The sequence below is a fragment of the Nothoprocta perdicaria genome, unplaced genomic scaffold, assembly GCF_003342845.1.
Source record: "Nothoprocta perdicaria isolate Ctin4 unplaced genomic scaffold, notPer1 scaffold_84, whole genome shotgun sequence".
Taxonomy (NCBI): domain Eukaryota; kingdom Metazoa; phylum Chordata; class Aves; order Tinamiformes; family Tinamidae; genus Nothoprocta; species Nothoprocta perdicaria.
This window is the reverse complement of record NW_020456132.1, coordinates 1,215,034-1,242,918: the sequence shown is the minus strand read 5'-3', so window position 1 is coordinate 1,242,918 and position 27,885 is coordinate 1,215,034. Positions and strand designations below refer to the sequence as shown.

General features: G+C 39.4%; 1 protein-coding gene across 1 annotated transcript in view; it reads left to right on the top strand.

Annotated features, from left to right (window-relative positions):
- Window positions 1-892: 892 nt before the first annotated feature.
- BCL2L13 (BCL2 like 13) overlaps window positions 893-27,885 on the top strand; it is a 33,061-nt gene continuing 6,068 nt past the window's right edge. Inside the window, exons 1-6 of the mRNA XM_026052133.1 lie at window positions 893-959; window positions 4,689-4,878; window positions 13,604-13,714; window positions 14,704-14,860; window positions 17,788-17,857; window positions 22,115-22,258. Coding sequence (XP_025907918.1) covers window positions 4,758-4,878; window positions 13,604-13,714; window positions 14,704-14,860; window positions 17,788-17,857; window positions 22,115-22,258 — 603 coding nt within the window. The 5' untranslated portion in view covers window positions 893-959; window positions 4,689-4,757. The remainder of the gene's footprint in view (window positions 960-4,688; window positions 4,879-13,603; window positions 13,715-14,703; window positions 14,861-17,787; window positions 17,858-22,114; window positions 22,259-27,885) is intronic.

The following is a 27,885-nucleotide window of genomic DNA, read 5'->3' as shown; positions in this document are numbered from 1 at the left end:
CATGACGGTTTAAAGCTTGGAATGGCGGAAAACCTTTGTGCTATGTAATTCACATATTTTTTTTCCCCTATATATATAAAAAAAACCCAAAGCATTTTGTCTAGAATGCTCATTTAATAACATTTCCATCAAAGGCCAACCCAGAACACAGACAGACAAATGATTACTCCATATTCCTGTGTTTATATCTATTAAGTACCACTGGAGAATCACTAATGGATGTAGTATTGATTGATTTCCGGTATAAATTGATATATTTGAAGCCAGTAATTCTCAGGTTACTGAAAACATTCAGCATCTCTTATGCAATACTGCTATATATATATATATATTTATATATATATATTTATTTATATATTTATATATATATACACTTATATATATATATAAAATGCTCCAGTAAAGAGATAATACTCCAATGGTATGATCTTCTAGCTCCATCACAATCTGATGCCTTGGAGAATCCTACCGGTTAGGTGAAATATTTTCAAACTGCTGCGAGGTGGAACTAGTCCCTACATGCAGTTTTCATTCGGAATATCCGTACAGCCTTTCTGGTGAGCTTGCAAAACACTTGGCTGTTTTTCTTGTTGTTCATACGGAGTGTGGATTTGTAGATCTGTGACCCGCAAACAACTCCCTGACAACTGAAAATTGTAAAACACAGCGCCGTATAAATGTAATTTGGGTTGGACTGAAGCCTGGTGAGCTGACAGCTAAGAGTGGCTGCCTGTTACAGAGGCGGTTATCAGAAGGGTGACCCAGAACATTTCAGCAGCCTGATTCCCTAAAAATGATTTGAACTCTTGTACTGTGGATTTGCTGCATCTCTAAATCTCACCATCTGTGCTTGGGTTAACCCTGCCTGGCTGAGAGCACTGCTGCTCTGAAATGGCTCTCCAGCAGCAGCAGGAGGGGACTCTGCTTTAGCAGCGCTCTAGCACATACATTAGCAACCGGTAAGTGGAGTTTGTTAACTTGGGCTCTAGATGGAAATTGCTTCCCACCCTGGAATGATTGCCTTCTTAAGTGTGACTTAGTGACTTTCATGATGTTTAGTGTTATTTTTGTAATGAAGGCAGGCAGTCTAGCACTGAGCTGTTGTTAGTAGTGTTTTTAGGGCATTGAATGGAAATCATTAAGGATATGGTTTATCTATTTTTTAGTTTATAAACAAGCAACAATATACATTGTAAGGGCACAGCTCTAAATGCAACAGGCATATTTCTAGCCAGCAACAATCAGTGGAGAGCCAGTAGCTCTTGCCGACAGCTGGATATTTGTCCTAAAGACAGTATTATAATACCATTGCGTTTTGGGTTTTGAATTATGCTTAGTGATTTTATAGTTGAATGCATGCTAGGAATATACAGGAAAGGACAGGAAACATACAGGAATATACAGGAAACCACAGCAGAGCTCCTTCCTTAAAGGATTATATTTGTTGTGTTCGTTGGTAGTTTTTACATTGCCCTTGAAATGAGGTATAGCTCTCCTGTGGATTAGGATGTGACAGACTGTGTGAGGAACTGAGAACTCCTGTTCTCAGGTCACTTGAGCAGCCCAACCCATATGTAGAAAAAAATGACAGCAGGGTTGGAGGAGTGAAAAGCTAAGTAAGCCTGAGCAAGTGTTGCTTATTCACTCCTTTGAACATGCAGGGATGGAGAGGGATTGCATTCCTAACAGTTTTGGTCCCTGGATTCTGTGGAAGCAGTATTCCTGTGCTGTTCCAGAATTCAACACCTAAAGTAATCCTTTCACCCTTACTTTGTAGGCTCGCATAGTTCTCTATGTCATGGCTTTTTTTTTCTGATCTTTTACATCAGGCTTTTTCTCATCCTATTAAAAGTTTCCGGACTCCTTTGCATCGTGCTCGTGTGAATGGAAAGCTCTCCTTCCTCTGATCTTGCCTTTCAACCTGAGAGTCCTGTTTTAGTCCCACTCATCCCTGAAAAACAGCCTTTTCTGAGATATGTACTCAATATGAGGGAATTATTTCTCTGTTTCTCTTGGTAAACACAAATAATCGTTCAGTATTTAAAATGAGAAATTTAATGATTGCATTATGGGCTTTTTTTTTCAAGAGAAGATCAGTGACTCTGAAATGCATTTCTGGTCTGATATTCTTTTATATGAAGCCTATGGTGTTTATTCCATACAAGTCCTTATATTTCCCCTGTCATTTCAGTGTAAGATTGCCTCTCAGATTATATTAACTAAAGTGGTTGCTTTTTTGATCTGTTTTTTATATCTTTTCCCAGAGGAATGCTATTTAAATAATACATCTCATTCTCTTCTCCCCCATTCTCTCGAGGAGCTTAGTTGAGCATATGGAAATTTTCATGAATTAAGCTTTACTGTTGCATGTGGATGACTGTGCTAGTGTGGAGTCTTCTTGTATTGGTAGATTTTTTTTCTTTCATTTCAGGGTTGATTTGGGATTCTGTGTAAATAAGAAGCTTTGTTGTATATTCAGCCTTGTTCTTTGATACAGGGCACAGTGTCTGGGTTCCTCTGGACCCTGCATCAGGCTGTGATTCTTTCAGGACAGGTTGGCTCGGTTTTCCTTGAAGGGCTCCCATTCACTGTGCAGACATTGCGGGAGTGTCTCGCTTCCAGGGCTGCTCTGTTCCACTGAGCACAACAGAAATCTGATGGGGAGGTTTTGCTCTGGGGTGAATGACGTCTTTCACATCTGCGTGAGATCTCGGGGTTCCTGTTTTTTTTATTTAGCGATTGTTTTTGTCAAAGTCTCCATTTGTGGTAGTGGCAGAAGGGTAGCTGTGGACTGTGCAAAAGCTGCCCTTGGCTGCAACCTCCTATGTTTCCAACGCGCAGCACGTTGCCTGTAGAGCTCTTTGGGATGGAGGAGATAACGTAAATGTGGGATTACTGCTCTGAGGGAGGAAGAGATGAGCGCTGGCTCAAGGTCTCAACATCTGTTCCTATATAGATTGGTAGTTCAGTAGCGAAGTAGTAAAGATCAAATTAAATCTTTCTGGTAAAGGATTTCAAGCGTTTCGAAATACAGAAGAAGAGGCAGGGCCTCCCGGAGTATACTCTTCATGAAAGATTCCTCCTCTTTTTCCAAAGCTGAATGAGTTTAGGAAGCTGTAATTGCTAAAGATTAAAGAAAGATCACCTAGCCAATTTTCCAACTCTTTTTGCTTTGCAGCTTCTAGTTTGACAGATACTTTTCTTTGCCAAGCTACTTACAAAATAATCATGCCAGAGCATCGCTCTGGTTTTGTTTATCTTCAGTAACCAGTGGTACTGCTCTTAATCTGAATTTCTTTCTAGGGAGGAGGAGCATTAAAGTTACCCACAACACAGTTAGAAAGATCAATGTTTTTCTTCTGCATACTCTGTTTTTTGGGTTTTTTTTTTTTTCTCTTCTTAATATTGTAGCATCGTTTGCAGATAGTGCTTTGGTTTGCTAACTTGTTTCCCTGTCTTAACCTCAGGACATTCTAAATGTAATCAGGAAGCCTCCTGAGATAAACCAACTTCTGCTGGTATTTCTGTAGAGTTTTTCTCTTACTACGTTTTTACTGCTAAACCTGGTTTAATTATTTTTATGAAAATTAATGTAGTTTCAAACTGCCAGCTCTTTTGGTACCTGTTAAATAGCTGCTCTGTAGCCTCAGCATTTTTGTGTGCCTTTCAGTTAAGTATCCAGACTGATGGTTAAGTGTGAGGCACTGCTTGTTCAAGAAGGACTCTGTGAAGTTATTGATGAACTTGAAACCTCAATTATTGTTATTAATACATCAAGCTGCTTGTACGTTGGAAGAAGTTTTCCAGACTGTTACTAATTTAAATTGCTGAAAGCAAATTAATCTGAAGCTTCCTTCAAATCTGTTGTATGGCTTTTTCCTGCTCTCCATGTTATACCTTGAGATTTTTTCTTTTTTCCTTTATCCCTTCTGACTGTTGTTTATTCCTTTTTATCATAGTCTTTTCTACTGTTCTCATTCAGATGTTTGAAGAGTTACTAAACAAGTAGAATAAAACATGGAAGGTCTGTGGCCAGATACTGCCCTGGGATATAAATTTCTGTTTCGTCAGTATTAATGCTTGAGTGAGAAGCCCAGGACACACAACCTTCTGCTCTTCCAAACGCTGCAATAAATGTGGATTTTATTTCCTCTGTTGACCATACGTTTTCCACTGTTGTTGGAACAGTAAAATGAATTTGAGGCAATTGTGGTCACTTTTGCTGCAGGAAGAATTTTGAGTATCTCAAGAGCTGAGAATTTGAGAGGCAAAAAAATGCTCATCAGAGGATTAGGGGAAGAGAGGCTCTCATGAACTTTTCCCCCAAACTGTAGTTAGCTAAGTCTTCAGAACTCCTCAAAATTTTATGTGAGGTTTCGCTGGGAGACTTTGGGGAAGAGGACACGTGGTGAGGAACTGTTGCTTTAAAGTGAGAGTTCATACGTGAAGTGGGAGTGAGAATTTCCACTGCTGGCAACAGTCAGACAGGTTGCTGAACTGGGAAGCCTTTGGTTTGACTCTGCACAGTTCTTATTAAAATAAGAATGCCTACAATACCAAGACAAACATCTGGATCGTACTTTAACATCATTACGTAATTCCTTGTTATGTATGAGTTCATGACCTGTTGCAACCTTATAAAAAAGCAAAACAAAAGAAGAAATAAACGCTCTATGCTTTACTTACAGGCTTCATCCGTTACCCAGCGAGAACGCTGCGTGCCCAATAAGAGCACTGAAGCACTGCAAGTCAACCCGATGGCGTCCTCTACTGCTGTGCCTGTAGGATTTCATTATGAAACAAAATACGTAGTTCTCAGCTACCTGGGACTTTTATCACAAGAGAAGCCACAGGAGCATCCGCCTCCTCCAGCTCAAGGTGATCTGCCACGTATACTCGTGTAGCTGCTTTGGCAGTCGGTTACAGTCTCGACCTGTTTGTGCCCATATGTGTAGAATGTCAGCCAGATGTTTAGTGTCTAGTCTTTATTATTCATTCAAAATAATGTGAAAGAATGCTTATGGAAACAAAGCCGTTTGCATTTAGATTGCTCTTTTGATTTGAGCTGTGCCAAGGGTGACTGCTCTTTATGAAGCGAATCAGTGATTTTAAATATCTATCTTCAGGATGAGTATTTATTAACTTTGAGCAATCTTGAGAATCTGAGCCTGTGTTTATGTTTCTGCGTAGGCAAATGGAAATAAGCAGGGGTGAAGTGGTGCTTACCAGAATAAGCCCTGAATGCTGACCTAAGCAAGGCCATGTACTAAATATTTTTGCCATATTATGTTAACACTTCTGTTGTTGTCAGTCAGGGGTGGTGTGGAGATGTGAGACTTAATTTGGCCTATGCTGTGTTTATTTCTTTATATTTAAGAAGCCAAGGATTGCATGGAGTCGGGTATTTCTTCCCAGACAGGATTTTGCACATAGTAAATTGGGCATAACAAAAGAAGTTTGGTAGATTGTTTCATATTTCCTGCGAGTAATAAAAACTGTCTTAATGTTATGGTAGCAAGCACTTAAAACAAGGAATATATTTGTTGAGATTATGATGATGGCTTAGCAGTTCTTAAGGATATTTTGGTTACTTATCCTGATGAAAGTCATATTTTTGGAAAGGCCAGTTTTTGGATTTTTTTTCCCTTGGATGAGCATTGAAGAATGCATATCCTGACATTTACTCCAGTTGTCTGTCATCAGACGAAATGACAGATTTCTAAAATGAAAAGATAGCATCGAAGATACGGCAGAAATAATTTTATCAGTTTGGCACTAAAATATGCAGCATATGATGATTATATCACAGAGCTTATAAAATTAAACACTGTATGTTTAAGGCCTGTCTACTGCTTTGGCTACATCTGTGGTCTGTGAAGGGAGATACACCTTCGTGCCAAGATACCGTTTCCTAAAACCCTTTGTTGGAAGAGGTAGTTATTTTCGGAATACCATCTCGTTCTGGATATCCACTCGGGATGACTGGACTATATTTGGAAGTACGTGAAGTGCACACAAGCCAACCAAGGGGAAGAGTCTGCTTCATTCTGAAAATGAAGGACTCAGGAGGGAAACTTCATCTTAAAGCTTCCTTTTTATAAGTGGGATATAACTACCTATGAAATATTTGAAAAGTGAGAGAGACTTCTCAGTTGTGTCTCAGTTCAGAAACCTGTAAAAAATGTTTGAATTTAAGAACACTATTAAAACTCTATAAAGAGAAGCTGCTGCTACAGATGTTCATGTACACATAATTAATTGGGAGGACTTTTGAGGTCTTGGTTAAAGAGATCTGTTGAATCTCCTTCTCACATTCTATCACATACCCAATACTGAGTTATGTTAGCTTATGTTTCAGTGGGATAAACTTGGCCTTGCTATTAAAATACTCTAATGTATTGACACTTTCATTGCCTGTGCTCTAAACCCGTTCTGAACAGAAGTGCCCTTCCTTCCTACCCTTCCTTCACCAGCATGAACAGAAGGTGGACCCAGCTTTTCTTTCCTTGGTCATCTCTCACTGTGATTAGATCTCTCTTTCAGTGGTTTTGCTGCTTTCTGATCAAAACTGGAAAAGAAAATTTTCAGGTGGAAACATTATATCCTGTTTTTTTAAGGCACCATGTAATTCTTTTTTTGTTTTTCTTTCTTTCTTTCTTTACTTTACTTAACCGTTGCTTTCCTGTTTTCCGTCTTTGCAGAAGTTTTTCATTTGACCAACAGTTCAACAGTTGTCAAAACAGTTGTTTTTCCATTTTTTTATAAAATCTTTTCTCCTACTGCATTTCCTGTTTCTTGAACAGCTGTTTCAGCTGCACTCTGGGTTGTCTGTGGTTGTGCCATGTGTTTACTGTAAATTGCTATATGCCTTTTGATTGAATATGAGGTAATGTACAGTCTGTACCTTCTTGTTGCTTAGCTCTTGCTGAAAACTGCAGTAAAGCACTCTGCTTTTGAAGCTTCTCCCCTAAGGAGACTGGGAGAGAACAGGCAGCCCGTAAAGGTTATTAGCTGCACTACCTAATGCACTAGTGGGAGTTACTGGGCATTACAGTAACTAGGGTAGTACTGGAAACCTGCGAGGGTCAAAAGAGAAGTGCAAGCCTGGAAATGAAAATGAATAGTTGAGTAGACTGCCACCATGAATTAAGAACTTCTGGTTTTCGTAAGGAAAATACTTGCAGGATAGTAAGTATGTGACATTGCAGCATGGTTGTCAGTGTGTCTTTTCATGCTCTATCATCACCCACCCATTGGTATAGAATCCTCACAGATTCTGAGGTACTGCCATTGTTTTTGTGGTGGTTAAAACCCTGCATACTGGTGTATTGCTAATGGGTATTTGTATTTTAGTTACACTTTTTTTTATGCTTTTCATTCTTACGAGGTACTGACTTTTTGCTATATAATGATCTCCTTCATATGTTTTTCTCAGGTCCAGATGAATGTTGACTCTCTGTCCATTTTTTACTTTATACTACAGTATAAAGAGGGTATCCAGAAATGCTGACTTGAGGCCTCATTATGTTTTTCTTTTTAGTCTCCCCCTTTATGGAGGAGTGAGAGGATCTTGTGAGGGTGGTTCAAAGCGAGATCCACATCACAGGCACATTGAATTACACTCTGGAGGACTTTCTCTCACACTTCCTTACATATAAAGAACATACATAAAGAACAGAGAAGTTAGATCCACTAGGTATAGGTAGTATTTGTATACTTCCCCTGAGGCTCTTTCTGCAGCAGATATCTAGATCTCACTGTCCAATACCAAATATGATTCAGTAAAGCTTCAACATCTTCAGTAAAGCAGAAGGTATAAAATGGCTCAAAACAGCCAAAAAGAAAACAGTCTTTCCTAGGAGTAGTGCTGCCACTTTAGCTCTTGAGGAACTTCCAGGAGATAATTTAGTGCTTTTGTTCATATGGCTCCATTTCCCAGCTCTGGTGATCTCCCCCAAATTGTGCTTTCTTGCATTTCACGTTGGAGAGTTCTGCTCCTGACATGTCTTTCTGTTCCAAAAGCTCAGCTAAGAATAAAATCTTTTAAGATACTTGTTTCATGTAAAAACTTGCATTTAGTTTTTGCACACTAAATATTCTTCAATAGAGTGATGACTTCCAGAGAGAATTAATTTAGTCAAGAGAAAGCTTGGACAAATTACAAAGAATTACCTCGCTGAAATTTCTTTGGAGGTCTCTTGGTCCGTTGTGGTTTGTTGCAAGTAATGTGGCTTCAGTTCCACTAGCTAAAAACTGTTCTGACTGCAGGCAAAGAAGGCCAATCTATAAGTGAACATCTGGGAATTTCAATGAAAGTTTTATTTAGAGAACTGTTTTTCAGTGCAAGTATTGGAGAGATGTGTCTACAGTTTTCTTGGCACTTGGAGAAAAGGGGTTTTTTTGTTGTTGGTTTTTTTTAGGTTAAAAAATTTTGCAGTTGATGACAGTAACTCTAGAGGAAAAAAACAGCAAACTTAGAAACAATTTTAGAGATTACTTCTATTCCAGGCCCAATTCTGGAAGAATAATGATTGTGCATAACTGCAGGCAAGAGTCTGTTAGCAGTAAACACCGTTACTTTTTAGTAGAATTTGAGATGGGTGAATGATAAAAGTTGCTCAGAGAAATCTGATACAGCAGACAGCAGGATAAGATATCGTCTGTGTAAATTTATACAACCTGGAACAATGAACGAGTACAATTACTTAAAATGTGGGAGGAAGCTCGCAGTAAAATAAACATTAAGTATTGAAAATAAGTATCAAGTATTGGAATACATTTCTGTAGTTTCTTCCTGTGAAATCCACACTCACTATGGAGATTTCCTGTCTACTGCAGCTGCTTGTTCTTCTCTTTTACAAGCGTCCAGATAGTTTGTTTCTATACACTTGTTATAACTGCTTCTTAAAAATTGATTAAAGGGATTATTTATTAGTGTATTTCTGTGTTTTTCTTGTTGTTACTGTTGCTTTATTTTGTTTTTTTAATAGATTTCTCTGTGGTTTGATTCCAACCAATAAGCCCATAGTTACAGCTGTAGTTTTAAGGACAGCTGTGGTTTTTCTCCTTTTCCCTGGACAGACTCCCAAATAGAGTTCTAAGATGCCTTATGTCTCCCAGTAGCACCCACAAGATTTATAATAAATGTCACTATTAACCATGGCACAGATTGCATAAGAGGTGAACAAAACTTTGACAGCTTTGTAGTTTCCCTGAGATAGATGTTATCCAATTGTAAGCCGATTACTTTGCACATTCTCCTCTTGACAATTATCTGTTTTGAGATTGCTGTTTGAAATACTGTACATATTCAGTAATCAAGCTACTACAGTGACGGTGGTTTCCCAAACATATTTGTCAGTACTAACTGGTGTTGACTTGAGATATTAGATATGTGGATGTTGACTTGAGATATTAGATATGTGGATTTTACATATGTTTGTTCACATGCATGAGTTAGAGAGCTCTGATACGTATCAAGAAATATGTGTACAGATACTCAGAGATGGTCAGGGTTTATGGCATTGTAGATGAGCTCAAAGCTGCTCTGTGCCAATCCCAAATCTAACRTTAGTAAATTTATAATAAGATGTTGACCATGATGGGTGGAATAACTGTTGTCATAGGGGTTTCTGTCATCAGATGGAGTTGCTGTTGTAGGGTATCTTGGTTGTCTTTGTCCTCTATCTTACTTATCCTTCATAGTACCTGTTATTGTTCTGTGGGAAATGAATGCATTTATATATATATATATATGTATATATTTTAGCCAAGTAACTTATTCCTTAAAAACTTTCCTGTTGCAGAAGATATACACAGCTTACTTGAAAAATCACAAACTGAAAAGCTACAAATGGTATGTCATACCCCACTGGTTGTTAGAGGTAATAGGAGAGCTATTTCTTGAACTCAGGAGAAGAAATGCAATTCTTGAGGTTGTGACTTGGAGAGGAAAGAGATGTAAATTCCCACTTACTTAACCCTCCTCTCTAGCCACAAAAGGAAAGATTTGTAGTTTGCAATTTCCTGTGTCTTTTTGATTGTTGACTATGGTTTTTAACTATGCAGATATCGTTACAGAGACTGGAAATTTGAAAGCAAATATACTGGTAAGTTAAAATAACAGATATTAAACAAAAAAAAATCCAAATCTGTGACATCAAAGACCACATTTTCCAGTGACTCTGAATTCCACTGAAATAAAATGACAAACAACTCTTTTTCACTCTGTTCTTATAGTTGCTGTTGTCAATTTGACACAAATACAACAGAATCAGATGTGCTGGCTCTGTAATTCTGACGCTTGAACTTCCATCCCTCAGTTATTCCCAGGTTCGAACCTGGGGAAGAGGCTAGTTTTATATTGTTATCAGACTTCTGCAAGGGACTTAATGGCAGAGATCTACAGGAGTATTACATTAGGTTATTGGTTGTAGCACTGTCTGTCAGTGGTGCAGTTAGCTCTCAAAGGACTTTTAGGGCAGGTTTTCCCTCTACTTGGTATGTTACCTCCATATACCTGAAAAATGAACTATTAACAAGAAAACACTTGGGCAAAAGGGTAACATTTATCCCTTAAAGAGGAATGTACTTTTTTTTTTTTTTGGTAAGAATTTTGTTACAAAATTTTTTGTGCCTTTGTGTTGGGAAGAAGTCTCGCAGGGTCAGTGTACCAAAGGCTCATTATAAGCAGACATGTCTTTTTATTTTGTTTTATTTTTTTTTCATTTTGGTTTTGCTTTTCAGCCTAAGAAACATTTCTTCTTTGTGAATCTTTCAAGTATCATTTACGAGGTGAATATTTGATATTAATAGAGAATTAAAATACAGTGTTCCAGCTCTATCAGAAGCTATTTTTTCCTGTCTTATCCTAATTATTTTGTAACTGCCTTGGAAGCTCTCTAAGGGAGGAGAAGGAGAACTACTCTCTTAAGTACTTTGATACTGGGATATGTTCTTCTCCCATACTGGGTGCACTCTTGCGGCTAAGGGACAACATACAGAAGACGCAGAAAGCTGCAGCCCTTTGGTAGGGGACCCAACAGTACAAAGTCACTGAGCCAGGAGGGGCAGGTTTTTCTGCTGCTTTGGCGTGACTGAACAGTCAGGTGCCGTTGGAATCAGCAGCTGCTGCAAAGCTGTGGGTGTTAGGGGATGGAAACCACGGCCTCGGCAGCGCCGTTATCTAAACGGCTCCTTTGTGCGCTGCTTGCAGTGGAATTTCACTTAGGTCCCTTTTCCACATGACCTCTCATCAAGTATGACAGCCTGTCATGTGTGATCACCATCACTTCGGTCCCGTGAGAGCGGGTGCTCTTTGAATACCCTCTTTCCTTCCATATGCAGGGTGAAACTTAGGTTAAAACAAGACTTTGTGTTTGCCTGTACCCGCTGGGCTTGGCTGCAAAGCAGTGATTCAGCCATTCAGAGACCTTGAGGGCACTGACAAGGTATTAGTGAGTGTCTGTTTATTAACCAAAAGGAGGAACAGGGTGCTCCTGTCTGGAATTTATGGTTCAGAGTGACAAAGTGAAGCTTTGTTTGTTTGAAAAAGGGCTTGCAGAAGCCAAATAAAGTTACTGCAAACGTGGTAATGGCGGTAATGGTGGAGTTAAGTAATGTGAAAGTAAACTGACCATCTGTTGGCCCTTTAAAACTATTCAAGTAAATAAGTATAAACATTTTACATTGTTCTGTGCATCTCTTGCACAGGAATTTGTTTCACAGGTTTCCATAAGGAAGCTGCACATGTAAGCATAAACAAATGTTCAGTGGGTTGATTTTGAAGATTTTTAGCTTGTTTTTCAAGTGCAGATGACATTACAAACTTACTCAGCGTTCTTTAAATACAGAAATTGCACACTATTGTGGGTATTATGGAGAAAAGGGGAGGGTGGCACAATAATTAAAGTGAATTCAAGCAGATTTAACTAGAGATGAACCAAACCATTTGTCCATTGACTGCCAAATTATGATTTAGTATCTTTTAAAACAGGGCTGAAAAAAAAGGCATGCCGGAAAGCATGGAATAAGGTCAGACCATATCAACATTACAGATATGAATCCTTTCCCTTTTCATTTCCTTCAGCTGAATGAAGATGTTCTGTACAGCAGAATAGTGCCCAGATGTCCAGGAAGAGCCGCAAACTGTTAGTGTGGGTGCAGAAAGGGGGAGAGGCTTGAGAGCTCTTGGCTCTTGCACGAGTAGGAAACCCAGGCACCATTATAGGAAGATGAGACAGAAGATGTTTTCTAAACCATGGGTGTTGGATAACATGAACTCACCCAAAATAATTCTAAGGAATATTCAAAAGTGAGAGATCCAGGAAAATGCAAGTGGGGAAATACAGTCATTGGTAGGATTAAAAGCAACAGAGTGTGAGGCTTTAAACTTTCTTTCCTGACGCTCAGGGAAAGGGGTGGACAGACCAGAGAAGCTTTGAGGTCAGCTTTATTTATTATTGATTGATTGATTGATTGATTTACTTTATTTATTTAACGTGCAAGTTGATACAATGCCCACTTTTATATACCTGTGTGTATAATATTCATTGTATCTCTGAATAGGGCTGTTTCGAAAGATCAAAAAAAGGAGAAACTCAGAATTAGGCTTTTGATTCAGTTACATGTAATAATAACGGAACAATTTCGGTTGTGTTTCTTAAGAGCAGGGGGATTTCATGCTTGAAAGCTGGTGGGAGAGAAATGAGGAAACATGGAAGATGAGCGCAAAAAAAAAAAAAAAGCGAGAATTCTGAACTGGCATATATGTCCTAAACATCTCTTTGCACTAGTACCTGTTGCAGAAAGTTATTTGTGTAGCTTTTTAGATATATTTTCTTATATTGGAAAAACTGAATTTCAGTAGCGTTTTCTCAAATTTGTGTGTTTCGCAGAACCACAGAAAGGTTGAAGCTGGAAGGAACCTTTAGAGATCATTTAGTCCAACCGCCCTGCTTAAGCAGAGGGTCACTTAGAGCATGTTGTCCAGGACTTTGTCCAGGCAGGTTTGAAATACCTGCAGGGAAGGAGCCTCTGCAGCCTCCCGGGGCAACCTGTGTCAGTGCCCTCATAGTAAAAATCGTTGTCCTTAAATTCAGAAAAAAAAAGGTCTCATGTTTCAGTTCTGTTTGTGCCTGTTGCGTCTCATCCTGTCTCTTCCCAACTCCCCTCCCCTATATTAAAATTGAGTATTGTGAATTGTAAAGAGACCTTCTTGGGTCCTGTGCAGGTTGTTGCTGAGTCTATTAATTTTAATTATTGTCTTTTTATGTGCTTTACTTTGATTTTGGTTTTAAATTTAAGATACATTGCATAGTGGTTTTTAAAGATGTTGAATATTTTAGTTGTTTTGATCGTAATTCATATTTAAGGAATTATTCTGTCTTGAGCAAGTTCAAAAGCTTTTATGTTTTTAGATTCACTTAATAAATAATGTAATAAATTCACTAAAGGAAATGCTGTGTCAAGTCTGAATTATAATTTCCACTTTGAATTTCTTTACAGGTCAAATTTCAGTATCATATTCTATTATCTACCTAATATGAGAGAGCACATTTGAGTATATTTGAGTAATTCTTTTCTTATTATTATTTCTTTTTAGAGACTCAACAACAGCTTACGGTACAACATGCTTTGGAGAAAGAGGCTTTAGAGAAGATTAAAATAGAAATTGAGGAAGAGCTAAAACATCTTGATGAAGAAATCTTGGAAGGTGCAGGCTCTTCAGATTTTCTCATTTCAGTTGACAGTCTCTGTACAATATAACAGTGGTTATTTTGTAACAGGTACTCTACTTAGAGCTTTTTGGCTGCACTGAATGTCTCTCTTCCCCCCCCCCCCCCCTCCTCCTCCAGTACTTTACCCTTTGTCACATTAAGTAAAATAGTTAAACTTTACCATTTAGAGCAATGGAGTCTAGCCAAAGCAAACAATTAAATGGCAATTAATAGACCAGTAAAAATAATGAAATGTAAGCAACCCTTTAGCTACTCTAGTTGATAACAGAAGTAACTTTTTTTCCTCAGCAACTAATATTCATGGGAGAATGGACTTAAACTGTCCAGTATTTCATTTCTGTCAGGTTTTGCTTTTGGTTTCCTCCCTTGTGACATGCTTTGACTTAGGAATGTGACTTGTATGGGACTTCTAGCAAGAGATAATTTGGAAAAGATCTTTGATCTGCACGTGCATTCCAAACTGGGAAGCCAAAGTAAAGGGCTTTGGCTTTATTTTCATTTTCATGGACCTGTTACTACTTTAATGGACCATGGACCAGAATATTGCTTTAAGAATGAATTTTCCAGAACCAAATTCTCTGGTACTGCTACAGATAATTCCCTGTGTGAGGAATTTTACCATGGGGAGGAAGCTCTCTTGATGCTCTTTCAGGCTTGGCATTAGGTTAAAATCCAGAATATTGTCACCTTCAGTGAATACGCCATTTTGGATACGGTCATAAAAGAAGACCTAGAGGAGAAATGTAGTTCTCCTATGGCTTGTAAGCGCAACTTCCAGAGTAATTTTAGCCTGAACACGTTTTAATGGAAAATGTTAATAGCTTATTTTGACAATGAAGCTGTGATTACTTCCTCCCTGATATAAGTTGTGCTTAACTAGTAATATAAGAAATCTGAGACAGATTCTGTACTTACATATATCTGTATTCATCTTTTTTTTTTTTTTTTTTTTTTTTCCTCTCAGCTTTTACTAGTACAGGATTTGACTGCCACACTTCTCCAGTGTTCAGTCCTGCCAATCCAGAGAGCTCAATAGAAGACTGCCTGGCTCATCTAGGGGAGAAAGTGTCCCAGGAATTGAAAGAACATCTGCACAAAGCACTACAGAGTATGCTTAGCAAGTAGGTTTCCCTTTCTGTGTTCAAAAGAAGTTATTTCTGTTTGCACTGTAGCTACTGCTGACATGCTGAAGATGGATCTACATTTTTGCACTGCATTTCTGCCTGTTTTTGTTTTGTGTTGTGAAGTCTGACTACTTCTTTGTAGTATTTGCTCTTTGAAATGCTGAACTTCTAGGACCAATTGAAATACTTTGACTTTCTGCTAAAACTATCAGCTGCAAGATGCCCTTTGCCCTTGACACTGTCATGGATGATGGGCTGTAGCCAAGTGAACAACTTCTGCTTTGTAGAAAAAATTGGGCCAGGGCGTTGATTGTAGCTATGTCCAAAGTGAGAGGAAGAATTCCCTGAAGCAAAGGTGGTTTGATATTGGATGACCAGCACTCAGGACACATACTTGAAGCAAATGTGGACACTTGGCTAACCTGAATGTATTAGGAAGTGTGCCTTCGTTTTAAGCTTGTTAGTTAAATAGCACGTGGTACTGGACATCCCAGTATCTTGATGAATGTGATTTGTAGATATATAAAATTATAGCTATTTCTTTCTCTAATATGAATTACTAGCCTGATTTCTAAGGGAGCCGCATCCATCTCCATTAAAAATCAGACTCGTGTGCTGAATGACCTCCAGAATGTGTTTGTAGAGAGCTGGGCCTGGAAGGTGCTAGTCAGGAAGAGTTACATAAATGCAGATGTGAAGGCAGCTTTAGAAGATGACTGTTTGAACTATATATGTTTTGTGGATTAGTTTAACTGACATGCCTCTGAAGGAGCTGTGAGTATGTAGTACTCCTCTTTCAGATTTGCATAGCTCTTCATGAAATATTTAAATAGCAAGATACTATAAGCTGAGATACCAGTGCCTAATCTAAACTTTATAATTTGAGGCTTAAGTATTCCATGCAGACACTGGAGAAGCGTCATTGTACCCTTATGAAGGAACCCTATGGCAGACACTTGGGAGGTTATAAATGTGGAAGTCATTACTTAACTAGTAACAACTTAACTAGATTGTTTTCTTGTAGTAGCCAGCAAAGATTGTTGACTCTTTATGAGCATTTTTAATGACCAGTTTTCAGAAGCATACATATAACGTTTGCTTCTACATGCAGTTTCCTAGGGTCAAAAAAAGAAAGTTAAATCTTGTGTAAACTAAAAATTATTTAACCACAGAAATCAGTATGTGTACTAGGTGTTTCTCTTTAAGCTACTAGTCTGAACTAGCCACTAGATCTGCTGGTGCTCCTCCAGAATTGGCAGGAGCTTATCTGCTTTTACAGGTCAGGTATTTGCCCATGTGACCTTGAAATTAGTTAGTATCTTCTAAAGAATAGTAATTTAGAACAATATCTCACTATCCATTTAAAAAAAACACACTGTCAACAAGTTGGGAAATTAGCAGAAAGATCTTGCAGCTCATCCTTTTTGTGCATCCAAATTCATAAATTAAAGTAACAGTATTGTGCAAAGAAAAAGTTTTAAATAAAAGTTTAAATGCCTTATACGTTGCACATCCAGTAGTCTTTGGTCTTTACTGGTACATCCTAGATTGTTTCTTTTTTGGAGAGATCTTTAAGTGACTATAAAAATTACAGGAGTTTAGACCTGAGTGTTTTAATAATCACCTGTTAGGAGCTTGATGTTCTAGTTTTTTTGTGAGTCTGGTAGGAAATTCTTCCATTATGAGGATATTTTTCAGCCTCTATATCCATATTTATACATATATATGCTTTTCAGTGCCATGCAGGAGAGTGTGGTTCCCACTGCTATACCTTGCTATCTAGGTCCTTACTGATTAAAAACAAGATTTCAGGCTCCCTGAAGCCCTAAGTCTGTTTGGTGAATGTAGTTAGATGTTTATATAAATAAGTCTACAATGCCTGTGAAAGTGTGGATGGCATACACGCCTTTCTGTAAGGTGAACTAGAGCTGCTGTTTAATCTCTTAATATCCTTCCTGCAGCTGTTGTTGCTCTTCTCATCCCGCTGATTCATTTGGGTGTGAGTTTAAAAAGAACTAATGTACCAAGGAAGTTAAGAGAATGCACTTAAAATAACAAGCCCGAATTACGCTCTCCTCAGTGAGCTCCAAGTCTGATCTTTTACCCATGTTTGCTCTAGTAGGATTACTTGACAAATTCTACTTTCTCCCTTAAAGTGGAGTTTGCCTTCTGTCCTGGTCTGGCTTCAGGCAAGCTGCTCTTGCAGCAGCAAGTTTTGTGTTGTCACTCAGCAGGATCTTTATTGTTGCTGACTCTAAGGTACTATTTGATCTTGGAGAGAGATTATGAAGAAGGAATTGGATTATGGAAGGATTATGGAAGAGAGGAGTTTCCTCGTTCCAGTTAAGAGAAGGAGGGACGTGGTAATTCTAAAATGAGAAGTCTTGTTTGCGATATCTTCCAAAATATAAAGATTTTTTTTTCTGATCAAAAGTACTGTTTCTTGCAATTGAAAGTTTCAACCCTAGTATAATGTTAACACATCAAGCAACCTGTGTTGGTTCATAATCTGTACAATTCATAAAACTTTTACTCTGCATTCACCTCTCTCACATGTGAATTTGTGCTTTTTTTTCTATCTCTTAAACTATAGGTCATAAAAAAAGATATCGTGCAAGAGCATAGTAATTTTGATAGCACATCAGAGAACCTACTTATCTAATGTCCTTGAAGTTGTAGACTGCCAAATTATTATGAAATACATCTAATCAGTTTTGCAATATTACACCACTGGGAGAAGATGATGCCTTACTGACCTGTCTGGGGATTGCATTTTCTGCACTGAAATATGAGACTTGGTAGTTCTTGAAAATTATTTGCTATAATGCAAAAATACTTTGTTCTCTAGATAAACTGAGGATTTTATTTTATTCTTGTTCTTTTGTTTCCTTTGGTAACTTTCAGTGTTGATTTAACTTCTGCAGGCCAGTGACATACCAAGAATATCGAGAGCGCACGCAGGAGGCAGCTGCTCATGCCACTGGATGGAACAAGGTACCAAACCCCTTTGCTTTCCCATCCGTGCAATGTCCACGATAGTGTTTACTAAGTGCAAATAGGTGTAGTAGAGGACCATGGATAAAAAGAACACACTTTCTTTTCAGAATGCGACGTCTCCCTCTCAGAATGGTACTGTGAATTTACCATGTAGTTTACAGATAATTTAGGCAGAGGTTATTCAGTGGAATTTGGTTTTTTTTCGGGAGGGATTTACAGTGGACTCTTCATTTTGACTTGGTAGTTTTAATGCAAATTGTAATTACTGTCTTCAGATACATATTTCATTAATCATTCTAAGTCCTCATTCATTACCTAATCATTCTATGAGAGCTTCAGGGGATATCAGAGAAGAGATGAACAAAGCACTTATTTGCAAATTTAATTGCAAATCAACTGCTAGAGTTTAGTCTTAACTGTGAATGGGAACACAAATTCCTCAGTTTTTTCCTTCTTTTAAAATATTCTTTTTTCAGAAACACTTCATTTCCTTAACTAGATTTCTCCTCTTAGTTCAGTTACTGATCATTTCTCTCATTAACCACTAACCAAGGGCGGGGGCATTTTAAGGTAGTTCATTAACATTGCTTAACAAGTTAGTGCCTATGACCCAGGCAATTACAACTGATGCGTATGTGCTTTCAGCTTATCATATTTAAATCATAGCACTTTAGCTTAAACTGTCATGAAATGAAATTATCATGGAAGTGTTCAAACCAGAACATTATACTTTTCAGTTGATAAAAGCTAAAAGCAAACATAAATTTAGTCACTGTGGCTCAACTTCAAGAAAGAAGTGGCTCCAGCGTAGTTGCCTACTGTGTCTCCATGCCATCTCGGATCAAATGCCTTGCTTCTGTAGTACTGAATAAATTGAACTTCCACCTTTGCAATTTTGTGATTCAGCCCCCACTTCTGTTAGGTTTGTGGAGCCTCTGCGGCCGACAGATTTTACAATACTGATAGGCTTCAGATTGAGAGTGTCAGCCCAGAGATATCTTTGTTATTATCTTTGCTTATCCGGAACATTTGTTGCTTCTAAACTTACAGTTCTCAAGCAAACTAGAGTGGAAAATTTTTGGACTAATACAATATCTGTTGGTATTGTTTTTGAGATACCTTGATGCTTCAGGAATGCCTAGCAGTTCCTTTAATAATACTTGTTTTGAGGAGATGGAATACATTTGGGGTTGTTTCATTTCCTTCTAAATTCCTTTGCTATCTTAATCAGAATCATCTTTTGTAACAGAAGAGGTCTAGGAATCTTTCCTCCAGCCTTACTCCATCTTAATTTTCACTCCAGAGAAGAAGCTGTTAAAAAGATAATTTAGAAATGTAGTTATAAATAGACCTACAGTGTAGGTCTAATTAGCAGGTCTACAGGAGAAAAATGAGGCTATGCAGGCCTCAGTTCATTAAAGCCTGAAAAGGGTATATATAGGTTAGCTCTTATCAGGAAACTTGTCCACTTTTGTACAATATACTGATGCATTTCTGTAAGAATAAACAAAACTTTGGATCTCTAAGTTACCTGTTCTTCTTTTTCCTGTAGCTGACACTGTGGTAGTGTTAGTGTAGAAAATATGCCCAGGCCATGACTGCTTTAAGAGAGAAGGACAAATAAATTAATAGGGATAAGTAGCTGGTAATGAATAAGCATGGTTTCCATATGAAAAATACTTAGTATTAAAGTTTCTTAACAGTAAAAATCTGAGAGGAAGCAGGAAACACAGTACTTGTTTAGAAGGTTGTCTGCAAGTACTTTCCCCAGTATTTCCTGGAATTTTTCAGAGATGTGTCCTGTTGAGCTTCTTTCTGTCAGTTGGCACAAAAAGAATGTTCGTCCCTCTAATGAAAAATACTGTGGTTGAACAGAAGCAAATATCTTTGCCCCTTGTATGCCTAGCCAATAATAAGCAATTTACATGATCAGAAAGCTTGTGATAGTAAGGTAGCATTTTGTTTAATGCTTCCCTAGAAGCTTTCTCCAGCCAAGTATTTTCTGGCTTCTCTGCTTGTTTTGATACATGTTTTTTCTTCAATCAAAATCCAAATAAGCCTTAAAGTTCCTTCCTCTGCTCACTGGGGGAGAAAATTACAGTTGCTTCAAGACTAAAATGTTACTTTGGTCTAGTTAAAATCTTATTGACAGTCACCTAGCTACTCATATAAAAAGGGCTATGGTTAACCTTTATCAAAGTACTATAAACTTACTTTCTTTTACAGATTTAGAATGGTATTGTGCAAGGCCATTCCTGCTGCTGCAGCTCTCAAAAGCAGACACCATTCCAGGGACTTCAGTGGGGAAGCAAAACCAGACACTGAGTGTTGGTGCATGTGGGACTGAAGATTAGGGCCTGAATTTGGTCCCTTGTCCCTAAGGCCTGCCAGAGGCTGGATAAATCTGGGAGGAGAGGATGGATTAGATGTTTAAATTGGCAAAGCAAGAAAGCAACCTTCATGTTCTGCGTGCCAACATTTTATCTCCCTTAATTTCCCAAGCAGTCTTGTTTCGCCCTGTTTCCTTTAGCTTCAAGTGGATGTTAAATATTTTGAAATGTTTATGAGTGTTTATGCTGTCCTAGAGTTATATGGGTGTCTCCAAAGCCTCTGAAAGACACCTGGTGTTGACAGCATGATGTTTTTTCTCTAATCCAAAAAGATTTAAGTTTCTTCTGATGCTTAAGCTCTCCTTGACCTGCTCTGTACACTCCTCCATGTGACTGTAAGCTTGCATCTTTTCTGTCTCTGATTTGAGATTAATTACAAGAAATTCCAAAAATCCAAAGCTTTTAAAATTCAAATGCTGTCTCATTCCTAGTTAAATGAATGGAGTGCTAACTTCTTTTTTTCCAGAAGAAAGTAATATAATCTGTCATTTGTAGTATTGCATTCTCTCTGTTGTTAATTATCTCAAGTATCTTAAATTTATCACATTACAAGCGTTTTTAAGATCCCCTCTATTTTAGTGTCCATCTGAATGTGACTGTGCAGTAGATTTAGAACAAGTCTCAAACTCCACCTGCTTTTCTGTGCTCTTTCCTCCATGCTTTGCATCCTAAGATGCAACATGTAGGGACAGTCACGAGAGGATACTTACAGAAAAAAAAAATCAGGCTAATAGAGGAGGAGATTGGGACATCAGCCTTCTGGTGGGAAAGGCAGCAGGCATTTGAGGTTCTCTTTAAGGAACAATATTCACCTGGATATCCCCTCTTGCAGACAAGAGGCAACATTCTGCCTTGCACAGCGCTCCAATGGCCCTCTACCACCATTATGGAACGTAGATGTGCAATGTAGTTCTCACAAACTAGGCACACTAAAATTTAAAAGGATTTTTCTTTTATGTCATAATAGGGCTTTTTCAGATGTTAATGACTTGAATTCATAACAATTTTTCCTGAACTTGTTAAGAGCTACATATAAACTTGGCCTGAGGGCTGCTTGGGTGTTCTAGGAGAGTAAGTTTAAAGAGTTTAAAAAACTCTACACTTAAAGTGTAAAACTTTAAGTGCTTGTTGTTTAGGCAATCAGAAACATAACTTCAGAATGAAGTTTCTGGAAGAGCTGTGTAATGCAAAGGAACTGGGTTCACAGAGTACTAAATTTTCCAGAATAATTCACATTTGGGTAGGGCTGAGCATTAATTTGAATCATAACAGGTTTGGAGGGAGGAATGAGAGTTGGAGATGAGGGAGGGAATTCTGTTTGTGTTAAATTTGGTTTAGGTGAGAGAGTTTAACATGGAGCGGGCTTGTATATGTCACTTTAAAAATGCCCATAGTATTTTGATGCTGTGGGAAGTTGTTTGCTTCTGTCCTGTCTGAATAGAGTAAACTTCTAAAGAGACTTTCTGGGCAGTACATGTACTCAAGAAAAGTTGAGTTTGCTGTTTAAGTACATTTGGGATGTTTGTCCCTTCAAACTATTTATGATGATCTATTTCACCTCTTCTGGAGCTGCAAGTTCCGCTTCTGGACCTGTTCTGCTTCTTTACATGAATCCTGCACTGAGGAAAAATGAGACTTAAAAAAACACTGCCTTTCTGTTTAGTGACAATCTTAACAATTTTGCTAGCAAGATCAAAAGCTGCTTTGCTCTTGTCCAGTATTTTATTTCTGGCTTATGTCTTCACAAGATACTGGTGAAGATACTGCAGTAACTTTTCTCTAAACTATATGATTCTTCTATTTCACCTGCATAGCAGAGTTTATGATGCTTTCTGTATTCACCCTTAGTTCTTGCCTTCTGCAGGTCTTGGTGCCTTTGGTTCTGCTACAGCAATTTCTGATGGAGTTGACCAGAAGGGGCCAGGAACCACTGAGTGCACTTGTGAACTTTGGGGTGACATATCTAGAAGACTATTCTGCGGACTATATCATTCAGCAAGGAGGATGGGTAAGAAGACAATGCTTAATTTCCATATTCTGTTCAAAGCTTATTTTTAAACTGTGTGGTCCTGCTCTTAGTGGCTGTGAAAGAGGGATTTCTAGGAGTAAGCATGGGAAAGAAGAGATGTATTTGCCTCAGGAAAAGAAGAGACTCCTCTTTTTAATGCTGTTCTCGTGTTCTAGCTCTTCCACTTTCTCAACAGTTCTAGTGAAGTGGTATGTGTTACATTATTTTTTCCTCTTAAATTTCAGCCTTTTAGCAGCTATTTGTGGAGCACTTAATACAGAAATGCCAAGCGGTTTTAATTTAATAAGTGATAAGATAGATAATGTTTAATGGATTGTATAGTGATATGGAAACATGCATGGGATAGAATGAACAATCCAGATTCCTTTGTACTGAATTGCCTTGTGGAAGTCTTAAATTCATATTGAGCTATGCTCCCGAGTCATGGCATGCTGAGAAAGTTGCCATTAAAAGTGTGTTCTTACAAGGTTTGCAGTGGAAATTACCAGATATTTGTAAATTATCAGAGTTAAGCCCTTCTTATGGTTTACCTCTGCATTTTATCTGCTCACGGTCGATGAGCTGGATCTGGAAGGTAGAGCTGTGCTGAAGGAGGTTGAACTGCAGATTACTAGGTTTGGTAAGGATGCCAGATTTGAACAGAATTAATCTGGGATTAGTGAAATGGTTCCAGCAAGTGGATTTACTGTAATTAAAAAAAAAACAAACAAGTCAGGAAAATCCAGTGATTAAAAAGTGGTAGTAGGAAAAATCTCATTCAGCTTTTCTTGCTTCAGATTTTACCTGTAGTTCTCTTAAGGAGTAATCTGTTTCTACATGTCTGCATCTTTCTTTACCATTTCCCTTCCCAGTAATGTTTTTTAAAAACCTTAAGGGATTTTTCTTTCATTTTTAGTGGATGGAAAGAGTTATAAACCAGGTGCATTTGGATGTTAGTGCATTTGATAAATGCATCAGGATTTCAAAGCATTTTCAGTACAGTGAACATCCTTACTTGTGCCTTTAAGACAGCCAGGTATTAGTAGCAAGGCCCATGCAAGTCTGCTGTTTTGTTTTGTTTTTGTCTCTCAGAAAAGACTGTGCTCTGTTTTGTAGCCCTTTTTGAGGCCTGCTATAGGCAGACTTATCACAGTGCAGAGCCTCTGAAAACAAGCAGCTTTCTAGCGTGGGGACCTACTTTGTGTTTGTGAGGCTGGGCATGTGTGTGCAGATCCGGGCAGTCGGTGTGCAGCGGGCTAGGAGCTCGGCTCTATACACCCAGCCAGGCATAAAATCAAACTGACATAAGCAGTACAGCAAACAAGCCAGAGCTGTTTTGGAAACGGCAGAACGGGCAAGGCGAGAGACAAGGTGGTGAAAACCCTTTCCAGCTGAATTAAGGCAGCGGCACCCGTGTGAGTTGCTCTGGGGCTAGGGCTGGGGACCCACTGTGCCTTCGGTTTTACTTGGCAGAAGGGAGTTGCAGGAGTTTATTCTGCCATTTCTTGTAATGACAGTGTCGGTTTTTGCTGTGTGAGGTGGTGGCTTCTCCGTTTGTTCTGAGTCTGTAGCATGCTGTGGGGATGGCAGGACTGAGAGCGGGGAGCAGAGCGCAGGTAGGAGAGTTATTTGGGTCTGGAGAAGGGCTGGGCGGAGGGCTGCCTAGCGTGCGGCCGGCTGTGATGTGTGGGGTCTACAGTTCTCAAGTATCTGTTACAGGAGTTGTGTGCAGGTCCAGTTGTCAGTAATGCTCTGCTGGAGTCATAAGGATGATGTATAAACCTAATAGTCTCCAGTGAATGAGACTGCTGTGATAGCAAGAGGTTTAGGGTTTGTGTTGTCCCAGGTGTAAATATCAAATAGGTCTTTCCTGGAACTGCTCAGGGCTTATTTAATGAAAAGATACCAGAACTGCACATCTGTTGGTCTGTGCACTGAGAGGAGAGGAGGAGGGGAGAGCTTTACAGGAATCTGTTTTCAGGGGTAGACCTGAAAAATTCTTCAGTCACTCAGGTTCCTTGTCTTGCCGTGGCACAATTTGGGATCATGTGAAATCTTGCTCAGTTTTTGGAGTGAACCCTAACTTTACCAAAAGGGAAGTAGCCAGTAGGAATGAAAGGTCCAGTCTCTTTTCATCTGCTTTTCCTGTGGGATTTATTGAGATATTAACACATGAGCCTATTTGCTGCGTCACAGTATGCTGCGCCACAGTCTGAAGAGCTCCAGAGATTGTATTTGTGTACTGAGTTTCCAGAGGCTTTGTGGGCATGGGAAGTTTGTAGGTCTAGGAAAGCATCTGATGAAGGAGGGCTTCCCAGAAGCAAAGTTGCCAGCCCAAGGGAATGAAGGTTAAGACACTGTTCAGCAATGCAATGGATTTCAATAGAGTGGTTTGTGAGAACTACGTAACTCTGAGCCCAGAAATATCTTTCGGGATCTTTCATCTCTGTCCTGTAGAGATTTGTGGATGCTCTGATGTGTTACCGGACCGAGTGGCCCCTTCCCCATCTATGTTCATGCACTAATTAATCGTGGCGTGGGGCTGGGCTGTAACGGTGGACGTTATGAGGAGGAATGTCTGGCCTGTTTATTTTTAAGCACATATCATGTTTTGATACTATGTACCATTGTACTTGGTAGAAAAGCATCGGGCATGCACACTGTGTTACAGTCTGACCCTATTTCCTTTTTTCTAATACAACTTTAAGTGGAATGTCTGCAGAAAAGGTGTTTCTGTCCTCAAGTCCTGTGTGCTGTTTGGATGCAGCTGTTGCATAAATGTCTGTGAATGGAGAGCTGAAAGGATCATTGTGTCTTGTTTGCAGGCTCTTAGATTTGAAGGTAGATGCAAGTTGAGTTTGGAGCAGTATAGGAAAGCTGGGAAATCTTCCTTTTTTTCTGGCTAGTCCTTCTTTCACTGTTTACAGTGACGGGTTTGGCTGCAGCTGTTACATTTATTCTGCTTGACTCTTAAGTGTCGCTATAGTCTCTCTTTGGAGCCGAAGGCATGCCTGGTATTTCAAGTTCTGGTATTTCACGTGGGGCTACAGTTTCTTCCTCCAGATTCTGGGTTTTGAATGCGAATGGTCTTGCTCTACAATCTCCTTCCACGGTTGTTCTGAAGCCCTGCAAAGCACCTCCCAGTTTCATCTGGCCGTAGCTTAGCTCTTTTTGCTGAGAGCAGTGTCAGAGCCCAGCAAACCGGTGGCAGTGTGGGCTGTCCCCTCCCCTGCCGTCCTCTCCCCTCCCACCTGCCCTCCCTCTCTGCCTTTCTCCCTGTCTTCACTCCTTCAGGACTGAAAACTGCTGCATCAGAAGCAATTCTTGGGCTCCGGGAAAAGTGCACAGTAAGACCAGTCAATTGGTAAGGAGCTGCTTCCTCTTTCCTCCTCTCCTGCCTCTCCTCTCAAGGAGGTTATTTTTTTCCTCAGGCTCTGCCTTTTTTTCATGGCTAGATTTCATCTGTTTTGAAATAGTCTGGGCATAGCTGTAGGAAGGGAGAAAGGCTGCTTGGGAGCCAGCTGCTTTCTCTTTTGTCTTTCAGGTTTGTATTCATGTTACAAGCTCATCTGCTTTTCACTTATCTGAAAAAGCTGAAATAAGTGCATGTAATCTCTGCATATTGAGATGTAGTTAATAATCTTTATTCTTGGAGAAGGAGACTGATCTTCGCATTTGTGACCCGTGACCGAAATTGTCTCTGCTTTCCCAGGGACATGTGTTAGAGTACTGGAATTTGGCTTTGACTTTAGTCATTAGCCTGCGTTGAAGAGGGTAAAGTGAATTTAGTATTCGTAGCTCCTTGTTTGGACCTTAAAGAAGTTGCTGTGTTTCCAGTGTTTTGTCTGGTACTTTTCTACTGTGTTTGACATTTTCTTTGCTGCAGCTGATTGAATAATCTATGTACTCGAGTTAAAAATCAGGAGGAGAAGAGGAGTAAAGAGGTACTCGTGATGCTTGGGAAGCGAAGGCAGCTTGCAGCGCTGGAGATGAAGATCTCCTCCCGCAGCAGTCCAGGTGCCTGCCTGGAGAATGACAGTGCAGAAATCCAGGGACGTGCTGCACTGGAGGGAAGAGAAGTTGTTCAAGGAGGGTAGAGATGCAAGAGAGAAAAATGTTAACTACAGAATGAGATTTCCTTTCAAAATAATTATACTTCATGCTCTTCTCATGCAATGTGTCAGTGAAATGTCCGCTTTTATTCTATTGTAACTTCTTTGATACTAGAGTAGGTTGTTTTTATACATGTGGTTGAAAGAACTGGGGCTTAAGTGGTGTGTGACAGGTCAACTACATCTGCTTTTCCTCCCTTCTCACCCCTCACCTCCAGCTACCCCCCAAATACTAATCTGTATGAAGAAATGGTCTCTGAGTTATTGAATTTATTTGAGCTTAAGATGCTAAAAGTAAAATCTTAGAAGGTTCTGCATTGGAGCTCACTCTTGCAGATAGGAGGGGGTATATTGGAGGAAAGGCAAAGAAATGGGATCTTTTCTGCAGGCTATTTATTCTAGCTGAAATACTCCTTGAAAGGATTGAGAGCAGTGGTATCAGTGTGCTTTGGTTTGATTCCTGAACTCCTGTGCTTTTTTCTTTTTTTTTTTTTTTTTTTTTAAGTAAGTTTTAAGTCAGCTATGGTCTCTTTTTGTGAATTCTGCTGTGTTTCCCTTGATTCCTCCTATGTGAATAGATTGTGCATAGATAAATGATATCTAAATGCCTGGGAACGTTTTTGTTGCTTTCGAGTTTGTAAGGTTATTTCAGATCTGTCCATCGCTTGCTGACCCTTTTGTAATCCAGGTCTCTGGAGGCTTGGCACAGCAGTCAGGTAGCCTGAATTCAGGAGGGGCTTGCCCCTGTCCTGCTTTCGGAAAGGGTGTCCCAGAGCCTGGCTGGATCCCGGGACACAGGCTCACTGGTATCGGCAGCTTGAATTGCTTTGGGCTGCAGGGAAGCCGCCCCGACCGCGCTGGTTGCCAGTGGGCACAGCCTTTGCTGCTCCGGCATGGGCATGGAGCGCCCTTCATGCCCTGCAGGAAAGGCTGCTCCTCATTCGGAGCTAGGAAGCACGAAGCACGTGGCATCCATGTTTCGATCCCTGGGGGAATTTGTTAGTGTGGGGAGTTGGGTTAATTCCTTAGCGGGAGCCGTGGGTCCTGGACAGGGGCCAGTTCCTGACTCACTGCCCTTGGTTGTTCAGGGCTCGGCTGTGAGCAGGGATGCATGTGCTGGCTCTGTACTGGTTTCATATCGTTGCTGTGAGGCTGTCGGTGTGAAGAAGTGTTGAATGAGCCACATTTCCCTTTGATAGGTTGTGTTACAAGGTAGAGTGAGAAACTTAAACTTCCCAACTGTCTTCTTTCTTTCTCTTTCTTTCGTTGTTTCGTTCGTTCATTTAGTAAAGCTGTAAAGACGCCTTTTCTGGAGTTTGTTACTCTCTTTGCCCAGTCTGTTAGCTTTCCCTCCTGTACTTCAAGGTATTTTTCTTCTTGGGGATTTTATAAGGATCTATTTAAGGAAACATTAAAAAACAGAACAAAAGCAGAATGGATTGTCTCCACAAGGTGGCACTCCTATCTGGGTGGTGTACAGAATTTTTACCTGTGCTGGACAAAATCAAGAGTGGT